We start from the raw sequence: 11,390 nt of genomic DNA on the forward strand, positions 1-11,390 counted from the left end.
TGCTCCCCTATTGTCATCGGTTCGTCTCATCTGATAGAGACATAGAGTCGCTAAACGTAGGTCCAAATCTTCAATAATTGTTTGTTTGATAATGATTTTTTTTTCAATCTGAAAATCTATCAAAATAATTTTTTTAATCATAACTCAATTCATTAGTTCAATATATACGGTATCGGAGGTAATTAACTATCAAGATTGCCATGTCATTATTCGAGAATGATCTGCACTAATGCTTAGTCAGAATTGTCAAACATCCAGTTCCAAACACAGTTCTGTATGTTACTGTCAATGTAAAATTGGAACCAAGTGACATTTTGGCCTGCTTGAGCGTCAACCCCGTTTGATCAAGGAAAATACTTTATTAGTATACTAACATGTAAATATATCATTTTCCCCCAAAAAATTTCAACACCTTCCTAGTTATTAACACTCAACACTCAATACACCACTTAGACTCCAGGAATTGGGTACTGTGCAGCAAGAGCTTCGACTTTTTTACGCAGATCTGAAATCTGGTCTTTCAACGGAAATTCAGGGGATGATACAAACCTCAAAGTCTTGGAGCCTTGTTCCTGAGGCCAAATGTTTAGCCTCAAGTGTAATTTGTACGCCCCCATGAATGAAGTCTGCTACCAGAACGAACTCCCCCCCCCCCCCCAGTCCTCTTCTTGTCATTGCAGGCGATCCAATGCGAATGCCTCCAGGAACCAGGGCACTTCTATCACCTGCCATGATTTGCATGAATGAGCAAGTAAAAACAGAATAAATATTTAAACGATAGAGAAGACAATTTGCCTGAGACTCACCAGGCACCGAATTTTTGTTGAGAGTTATAGAGGCCATGTCAAGAATTTTCTCCACCCGAGCACCATCAATACCCTGGGGATGCGATTCTGGTTATTAAGATATTAAATGAAGTACAAGGAAGGGGTACACAACCTTAATACATATAGACACAGCATTATGTAATGTTAAGTTCATAAAGAATTATACAATCGATATCCACAATCATGTTGACTCTTCATTAAAAGGAAGGAAATTTGACATAAAAGAACAACATGCTTACAGATGGCCTCAGATCAACAAGAGCCAGGTGATTATCACTTCCACCAGAGACCAATTTGTAGCCATGTTCAATTAATCTATTAGCTAGAGCTCGACAGTTAGAGACCACGTGCAAGATCGGATTTGCATAGTGCACTTCAAATTTGTAGCCATATCAAGATATGCATCAAAGATGAAAGGAGAAATACCTGGTTTTGACAAACCTTAAATTCTGGGGTTTGGGCATACTTCAGACAAACTGCCAGTCCTCCGATTGTGTGATTATGAGGACCACCCTGAATAAAGATCATTTTAGATTGTATTACCATACCAAACGAGGAAGGTAAAGACATTTACATCTGAGTAGCCACACAAGATACTAGACAACATCTTCCCAACAAGAATAGTAAAAAGTGACCCAAGCAGAACCAATATCTAACCTGCAGGCCTGGAAAAACAGCATTGTTAATGGCAGATTGTAGATAAACACCATGAACAGTATCTTTTTTAAAGAATATCACACCACCTCTTGGACCTCTTAGAGACTGCACAAAAGTAATTCAATAGCATCAAGTCACGGGTACAGACCCCAACTTAGAAGAGTAAATACTTAAATATAAAATGTGGGTTCGTTGTTAGAAAAAAGCAAGTAAATTTTTCTCCCTTCTCTTTTGAACCAAAAATTTAAGCACAATATTGGGAATGTCCCGAGGTAAACCTTGTGAGTTGTGGTTGTCCACTAATATGAGCCATGTCCATCAAAAGAAAAGCACCCACTTCATCAGCAATCTTCCCATGCATATCAGATATAATTAGCTTTTTGCTAAGAAAAGAAAAATCCCATATAAGAAAAAGAGAAATTCAATCACAAACAAAATATTCTAGAAAATACGTACAAATAAGACTTACTTTTCTCATCCGTGGATAGTCAATGTCTCGAGGATAAGCACTAGCACCAGCAATGATGAGCTTTGGTCGAAAGAGATTAGCGGTTTTCTCAAGCGTATCATAGTCAATGAGGCCTGTTTACAATTCAAAAGTGAGTTAATAAGCTTCCTGCAGATTATCCAATATATTTTCTACAAATTTAATTTAATAACAAAAATGTAAGCACCTGTCAATTCATCAAGTCGATAAGGCATAGATTCAAAATAGATTGATGTGCCTGATAGCAACCTTTTAGGAGTCATGAATCCATGAGATAAATGTCCCCCATGGGGCAAGTCCAAACCCTGAAAAAATTTTCATTTTGCATCAGCACTACCTCATGACAGAAACACAATTCTGGAACAGCAAAAATCACGAGCGAAAATTGTTTACCATTATTCGATCATGCGGCTTAAGAATTGCAGTGTAAACCTCAAAATTAGCAGGAGAGCCAGATAAGGGTTGAACGTTTACACCCACTTAGTCCCATCCAAGTGAAATGCAGCCAACGCCCTCTGTTGACATAGTATTTCAAGCTCATCAATGTACTCGTTTCCACCGTACTACCTTATATAAAAAGACGCCAATCATTGTAATTATAGGGGTAAAAGGGGGAGGTGGCATTTAGCGAAACATTCATCTACTAAGTAGGGGAAAAGAAAAGGAAGAAAATTTACCTTTTGCCAGGTAGTCCTTCTGAATACTTGTTCGTGAGGCATGAGCCAACTGCTTCCGTCACTGCCCTTGATGTAAAATTTTCAGAAGCAATAAGCTCTAGGCTTTTATACTGTCGGTTTTTTTCCTTGCCAATAATAGCATAAACATCAGGATCAGCTTCACTCAAGCCATAATCCAGGAAGCTGCTCCCATCACCTGGAAATACCATGTGACCCCATACACCAAAAAATCCTTTCAGCCAAAAAATTAATATTAGCATATTGGCGTTTATTGGTCTGAAGTATTCAGCAAACCAAATACCTTGAACACTAAACAAGAGGAAAGAATATACAACCACTTAAGGCATTGAAATGTCTAAGCCTTAGCGTGTTTGGTCTTTATAACTTATAAGTAAATACTAGCCAGTGCCATGAAATCCTATCAATTAAACGGTGTAGTTACCTCCAATTTTAGTCATAGAGACTGAGAGAGCAGATGGGCTCCCACCGACCAGACATCCTTTAACATTAGACGCCTTACAAGCCTTTACATTATCGAGCTTTACTTGAGGCATAAAGCCATAACTGTCACACCCATTAGTAAGAAAATTCAGCACCTTGCTCCCAGCAGATTGTTGCCACAAACCCTTCATTACAACTCTACCACAGACTTGCATCTTCGCCTACGATTCTATAATGAAGAGTCCAACCTGGATCATGATACATTGTACAACAGAGTTGAGATGGCAATGCCACACTATAGCACGTTATAACTGCAACATCTTTCTCTCTCACTAGCGAAAGATATTTTGGACAAACATATTTCCTACTCTCAAGTTATTTTAAGAATTCAGAACATTTTTTCATATGAAAATGTTCGGGGTAAATTATTTAGGGACGTCGGCATCTGAATATAGACGCAAATTTCATGAAATTCTCTAACGTTAGAGCAGTTATTTCATCGTTATTTTCATAATCTAGCTGAAAAGAATAGCAAATATCAATCTAGTAATAAACAGTTTCTCCAGAATTCATACAACGACACTAGCAACGCCGCTTTCACGAACGCTAAACAGCAATAAAACAAGTAGTTTAACTAAAATGCATCCTTGAATATTCAACAATACTTCTCCCTCCCACCAAACAAAAAATCATGAGGACAATAAAATGAAGCTCAACACACACATTGTTCGTTGAACTATCATCTAAAATCACTGGATAAAAAATAACAACCATCAACAACATTGATAAAGAATAACAACAGAGCAAACATTAATTTCTTTCATGTTACCCCTTTACCCAACATAGCGAGGTAAATAGGAGTCACCTAAAGAAAAGACAACAAGGCGAAGTGGGCAGCGAAGGGAGAAGACAACAAGAACAGTTTTGGAGACAAAAGGAGATGAGAAAAGCAGCTTGCTTTGCCCAAAAAGGCGGACCTAATAACTTACCTCCGGAAAAGCCAATGAGCAGCTAGCACGCACCTAGAATACTGCTTCAGGCAAAGAGTAAGCACAAAGCAGAGCGAGGGAGCAACTCAGCAAAGTCAGTTCAAACTCCAAAAGCAGAAAATAGAGGCAGAGCGGCGAGCGCATTTCGTAATTGTTGCATTAAAAAAGTGATTTTTTTTTTAAATTGGTATAATTCTATGGAAAATGACACTTAAGGATTAATTAATTAAGATCCTAAATTATTAAAATTTCAATAATAAATTATAGTTCTTATTTATAATTAAAAATATATATAAATTTATAAAATTAACCTCACTTGAAAAATAAAAAAAAGACATTATTAAAATTATTACAATAAAGTGGGATAATTATTAATTTTAGTTGAGAAAACTAAAAACAAAATGGGTTGTTTCTCATTGTGAAATTAAAATTCATTTTTAAATTTTTTAAAAGACACTTATGAATATGTGATAGTTTATAAAGCCAATCATTTATAAATTTTTATAACTTTTAATATATAGGTAAACTATTTAAAAAAATCAAGAAAAAAAGCTACTAAAATAAATATTATGGGTTAAAATTATTTTTAATCTTAATTAAAAAATTAAGATTCCAAATATTATGGGTTAAAACTATTTTTAATCTTATTTTCAAGTGTGGATCCTAATTTTTTTAATTAAAATTAATAATAGTCCTAACCCATAATAATAATTTTAATACACTAAGACAGTTTTGTAAACCAGTATGTTTTTAATTTCAAGTGAGATAATAATTTATTATTAAAATTTTAATAATTCAAATTTCTTAATTTTAATAAATGGTCTCATGAATCCTTAGTTGTCATTTTTACTAATTTTATGACACAGGCCACAATAGTTGCGGACGTCCATTTCACAAACGGATAAGCCCAGTACAAAGTTGAATCCGATTCTGCCCCTTTATGAAAAGTCATCACATATGAACCATTCACGATCGCATCAATTACGTCCTAAAGAAAATTGCACCCAATTCCATTTTGCCGAAAGCACACGTGCTCCCGCCGCAGGGCATTTAGAAGAAAATTAATCAAATAATTTTTAAATAAAACATCCGTTGCTAAAAGCTATAGAATGATAACAAAATGCAATTCCAAAATAAAATAACTGTGGCTATTACGAGATATTTTCCTCTGAATACAGCCCTATTCTATGAAACACCGATATGATACGAGTAGATCCAATATAGCATGATATGCAGATACAACAATTTTAAAAAATTTTAGGACAAGCATACCGTTATATAAATAATTAAATATTAAATATTTACATACACATATATAAATAATTAAATAATCAAATACGACAAAAAATAATGATCAACTTGAATTAATAAATACTGAAAAATTATAAACAATTTTTTGCACATTTTAATCTAAGGAGAGCTAATAAAATTTTGAAACAAACAAATAAGAATTACCTAAATTCAAGCTTTGCCATAATTGTAACTACAAAAATTATCCAGTATCCATCAACCAATGTACTAGCAGACAAGAAATAAAAGAAAGGAAAATTAGAGCAAAAACTACAAAATGCGTACAGCAGAAGGAAACCGAACTTTTTTTAAATAGGATTATGAAAGAGGACGAAATTAAAGTCAATGGATGAAAGGGAAAACCATACTTCTTTTTATTTGCTCTCCAATCAGTTCTGTCCACATAATAACAAAGAACAGCAACCACCCTCAAGAATATTACCTTGCTGAGTCTCGACTGAGGAGGAGAGACAGAGAGCAATGCAGTGACTAAGGAAGACACCGAAATAGTGACTAAAGCGGGCACAGAGAGTGACAAAGCAACAGTGGCTCAAGGAGACAGAACAACAGAGAACAATATTACACTGCTTGAGCTCGACAACGGAGGAGGGAAGGACGGCGGTCGACGACAATGGAGGATCACTCGGTCAGAGACAGAGCAACACGAGTTAGGCCAGAGATGTGGGAATGAAAGGGATTGGTCGACATCTCGTGAAGCAGGCCGTCTATTCTGGAGAAAAAAGGCCCAAAACGCGGTGTTCCACGTCTTACCTATATCTGCTTGTGATCGCCAGCAGCAGCCCCTCGTCCGCCACACCGCATGCGCATGTAGGACACGTGTCCATGTCGGATATACACAACACCCATTTTAGCGCATCAGTGCTTTAGAGGCGCTATTATGATAAAAATGGAAAAAAAAATTAAAAAGTCTAAGTTATAATATCCAAGCTGTTTTCCCGACGATTTCATATTCTTACTTTAATGCGAGATAGGTACTTCCCCGAATTATCATTTATGAATTAGGATAGGGCCTGGGAAACTCTTCTAAACCAGTATAGAATACGGTCAGATACTTCAATTACAACGGTGCTGATTCTGATTATCATGTCCACATGCGATTGGATGGACCGGAGCGCTGAATAGTGAACACAGAATACCTTCTGCCATTTACAAGGGCAAAAAAAGAAAAAAGATCCTTTATTGCATAGGACGGCATTATCCGGTTACTGTTCTTGGACCTTGGATGCGAGAACGAAGACAGAGATACTGGGTTGTGATGGCTATCCAGTTAGAAAATAACACAGTTCCTTTCATTCGATGTGAGAGAGACCGCCACCCCCTTCAGCTCGCGTCCTACGAAAGAAAAACATCAGATTCTGAGCCAAGAAACATTATGATATTTGACTAAGAACTGTATTCGATGAAACGCATAAGCGATCCCAAATTACTGTCTCTATCAAATCAGAATCCACTACCAGATCTTGCAACTGAATTTTTTCAGGATTAAAAACATAAATAGCAGAAGCTAATAAATACTCACTTGTGATCAGAAGGATTAGGCATGAGCTCATAAACAATAGTGGCAACAACGTCCCTTTTTAACTGCCCAACAAACAAATAAAGTTAATTTCGTGATAGAATATAAACAATCTTAAAACCTTCTAATTAGTTGCCAGATGTACCTGGGTGGCTTCGCCTTTGAAGCCAATATATTGTATTTGACTTGTGTCGCCACCAAAATTGTCAGGAAAGTGCAACGTAATATTTGCCACACTCTGGAACTTAGAATATCTACTAAAAAGAACAAATACATTATTGCGATGACACGAGAAAACTCAAAGGGCGCAAAGCACAAGTTCAGTAATTATTGATACAATAAAATGTTAGATATTGCATACATGCATCACTTTCATTTAGTATATTCTACAAGTTTTTCTGTATGGATGTTTGTAAACAAGAACAATGTAATCCACCCCCCCCCCCACAACACACCACAAGAAGAAGAAGAAGAAGAAGAAGAAGAAGGGTAACGATTACCTTGTCTGGTATTCCAATACACCCTGCGTATTCTCAACCAAATCCCATTCCTTAAAGAAACAAAAATGAAATTATCATTAGTTACTCGGTCTAATTGACAATTAATCATAAGCAACCATTAATGAGATATACCTGAACGACTTGTATGCTTTGCGCATCTGAAAAGTCGATACCCTCTCGGTTGATGAACCTATTCAAGTTGAACTGAAGCGTTCAGCCTTTGGATAAATTAATGAGAAGATATATTTAATGAAGAGTGTGAGCGTGTTTAGCGTAAATGTTGAAGGGGAAGTGGGGCAGAGAGAAATCAGAATTGAAAGTAGAAACTGAACTTCCGATGAAAAATTAAGCACAGCATTTGTATTACTTGAAATAATGTTCATTCTACATGCTGAAATTGTATTAAAGTAAACTATGAGCATTTAATAAAATATATCAAGGCTATTGCAGTAAACAAATGCAACCTAAAATTTTGAGCATGGAACGGGTTTCTGTATAGTGCATTTAGCTACTTCCTTTAAGTTGAATGTTTTGATCATTTCACTTAAATTCTTTTTTTCTTTTTTTTTTTTGGGGGGGGGGTGTTAAGGAACACAACAAATACTGGAAAATCATTTTAACGCTGAAACTTCCATTTTCAACATTGAATTGAGCTTGTGACTTTTCAGACAGGTCTTATGTGAACTCTATGTTATATTATTCCCAAAAGATGTTAAAACAGGCGGTATTGACCATTATTAGCATGGCAGCCAAAAAAGTTGAAAAGGCCATGATGGTCCAAGTACTCGATTGCATTGCCTGTCAGTAAGTAGCTGGAGGTTACTTGGTTATCTTACTCTTTGTGGGTATAATAACAAGAGAGTTCAAGTAGTTAAAAAAATTTGGGACTCTTTTCCTGCTGCTTAGCCTCTCATTCGTCTTCCAAAGGTTTAGATGCATTTGTTTTGACAATCCAATTGAAAATGCAAGGGATTCTACCATAATACAAGACGAAAATGTGCAATAAACAACACAGAACATGAAATAACAGGATGGGAGAGAAAGATAAGGGGGAGATATAAAACAAGTAGAAACCACTTGACACAATCAAATTCCAAAAAATCTAAACAAATTTCACAATCTGAACAAGAGGAATGAAGAATGTATCAAATAGAATAATCTGATTAGGATAAGCACTTACGCTCTCATCTTGGAAGGGCTTGTGCCATCAGCTCCACCAATTATGCATATACTCTTGATCTTGACATCAGAAGTAAACCTATTTCACCCAGACACACAAAAGGTTTTGTAAGAACTTATAGAACCAAAATTTTTACGTTTAAAAGATTGAAAATTGGACAACAAAGTTATTTAAACATAAAATACGCACAGCCACCACTGATTTAAGGGCCATGGTAGATGTATTCAAGAAAGGGAAAAAAAATTAACAAAAATGAATATGTCAACAAAATCATTTGATGTAGTTTTTGTTCCAACAAAGATAATTTGCTATATTCATGTTAAATGGAGTATATCAATATTAAAGTTCAGAGTTTTCATATAAAAAGAATCATTACACCATGCTGGTGTAGCTTCATGTTTAAGACTTAATATCTTAAAAAGGCTTGAGTAGGCTACACATATTGAACTTGTCAGAGACAATCAATTTACATTATATGACACTGCAAACAACCTAGCTCAATCATTTCCTTGGTCCATTCTTTATGAGAGTCAGATTCAGATGCAATAAGTATCTCAATCAATCTCTGTGCTACCAGCAATAAAGAAGAGCAGTTGGTTAGCACAAATAGAAAAGGAACACTTTCTGTATACTGGAATAGACTGTAAGTTCAAACTTCAAGATGGAAGACCACATTGTCAGGATAAAAAACTTAGAAATAACAACTTACGGAATGAAAACAAGTAACTCAGGGTCACCTTCATTGCTTTCTAAGTAATCCTGTCACATCCAGGAGGACCAGAAAAGACACATCATATAGTAAAGATTAGCATGCATGGGGAGAAATAAATGTATCATGTACAAAAAGAAATTAAGCTGTGAAAAAGGGGAATCAGGTCAGTTAACTTATTAAAACCGAATTAAGTGGAATGAAGAATTACCCCAGAAGAAACTAAACGCTGTTCCCAAGCTTTAAAAACTGACTTAACACTTCCTGGAGTTGCCTCATTTAGAGCAGATACCTGGGGGAAAAAGTTCAAGCAGGAGAAGTACGTTGAGCATTGCTGATTCTTGAGACATGTCAATTGAAGAAAGATAAATTAACAGTTTAGAATTTGTGTTTGTCAATTTATGAGAGCTGGCGTCATTATTCATTGCCAAGAAGGCAAGAATACAAAACTGTACAATATGCACTATAGTCCCAACTGCTGAGAAACAGATTACATATATGAGATGATGACAGAGATCAACAGAGAGGGAGAGGGAGGAAGAGCTTCAATTTAGCTTAGTAATTGTGAAAAGAAATCAAAAAAATCATGCTGGTAAAATATAGATTTTTATGCAAGTGGGTATACATGTAAATTTCCTTACAAGGAATTTATCATATGTTGCTGGTACCATTGAGCCAAATCCAGAAATATAGGGAAAATTGATATTTTTGACAAAAGAGAAAAAAATATGGCATTTTGCTGTAAATTGAAAGACAAGTCCAGATCTGCGAATCAATATCCAGAGGAATAAGGAATTAATAAAATAAAGGGACCAAAACTACAGGGCTATAAAGTAAAGCATTGCGCTAACGAGATGTTATACAGGCCATCCTCGAGTTTGGCATTGAACAATGGATTTATTAAGAGGATTTGTTAGGATGGCTCGCTATGATACACTACATGCAATTTCACAAGAACAGTACTGGCTGGCATGTGACTTGGAAAGGCTTGTGACAGGCTTGAGACATAAGTCACTCTTAGCCTCACAATTGAAGCCAATTTTAAAACCCTAGCCCCCAGTGAAATTTCCAAACAAGCTCCAGAGCCTCAGCAGTTGGATTAATTAAAGAAATATTAAAAATAAACTTCAACATATCACAGTAGAAGTAAGAGTCGAATCTTCTTTTAAAAGGCACTCCTTATTAAAAACCCTCCTCCTAAAACATTCAATATCATCCAAACTGCCCCTTACAAATATTACGCGAACTAGACATGTTTTCCTTGTAGCGTACGAGATGAGGCCTGAATATGATCATAACTTAATAATAGTGCATACGGTTGTAGATTTTATGGCGATTCAAAAATTGAAATTCTGCTATCTTCTCTAGATAAAGTATCAAGCAAGGGGGAAAATCCTCCATGTGACATTCGTCAATTACTTTCCATGCCACAATTTAATCAAATTTGTCAGAGGAGTATAAACACAGCGATCATAGACGGGGCCTGAAGTTTGATTGATCGAGTACCATCCCCCTGCACAAACCCACCCCCACCAAAAAAAAAAAAAAAAAAACCTACCCCACCCAGAAAGCGATGTTCGCCTGGCAGAAACATCATGCACAATGGACAAGCACTTCTGTCTAAGATAAAATGTTTATGAATTCTCAAACATCCTCTTTATATTATATATTGCGAACATTAGGACTCCAGAGCTAAAAAGGTCATAATTCCTAGCACTTAATTTATAAAAGTATTCACTGGTGATGTCTAGTTAACATTTGGAAAATCCATGGAGTATCGATTGTTTGTCCAGGATTGAATATCGAATTTGGTTGCAGCGAATTGTCACCGTAGAATCATTAGAAGACAATGGAGTGTACGGGCGAACAGAGACGGTGGAAACAAACCTTGGAAAGATCTATGTGTTTGTAGAGGGACCAATCAGAGGAACAATTATGATCTTCACAGCTGTGGTCATGTAAGCACGCCATTTTTAGCTTCACTCCGCGAATTTCAGTGAGGCGAGTGAGATGCGAAGCTGCCAGAGGGCAAATAGGCAAACGCGGTGTCTTTCCAGACTCCTCTTCTTTTGGTTGCTAGCCTACCACGCGACAAC

General features: G+C 36.2%; 1 protein-coding gene and 1 pseudogene across 1 annotated transcript; both read right to left on the reverse strand.

Moving 5' to 3' along the window:
- Positions 1-339: 339 nt before the first annotated feature.
- LOC129318143 (serine hydroxymethyltransferase 3, chloroplastic-like) lies at positions 340-6,154 on the reverse strand (annotated as a pseudogene).
- Positions 6,155-6,345: 191 nt separating this feature from the next.
- On the reverse strand, positions 6,346-11,390 carry LOC129318142 (uncharacterized). Its single transcript, XM_054962745.1, has 9 exons — positions 11,182-11,390; positions 9,506-9,586; positions 9,295-9,344; positions 8,586-8,663; positions 7,538-7,595; positions 7,406-7,455; positions 7,051-7,159; positions 6,909-6,970; positions 6,346-6,721 (listed from the first exon to the last, which is right to left on the reverse strand). The coding sequence occupies exons 1-9, from the start codon at positions 11,263-11,265 to the stop codon at positions 6,679-6,681; spliced, it is 615 nt and encodes a 204-aa protein (XP_054818720.1). The 5' UTR covers positions 11,266-11,390; the 3' UTR covers positions 6,346-6,678.

Source organism: Prosopis cineraria, unplaced genomic scaffold (assembly GCF_029017545.1).
Source record: "Prosopis cineraria cultivar Desert tree isolate PC_DT_omini unplaced genomic scaffold, ASM2901754v1 PC8, whole genome shotgun sequence".
In the NCBI taxonomy this organism is placed as follows: domain Eukaryota; kingdom Viridiplantae; phylum Streptophyta; class Magnoliopsida; order Fabales; family Fabaceae; genus Prosopis; species Prosopis cineraria.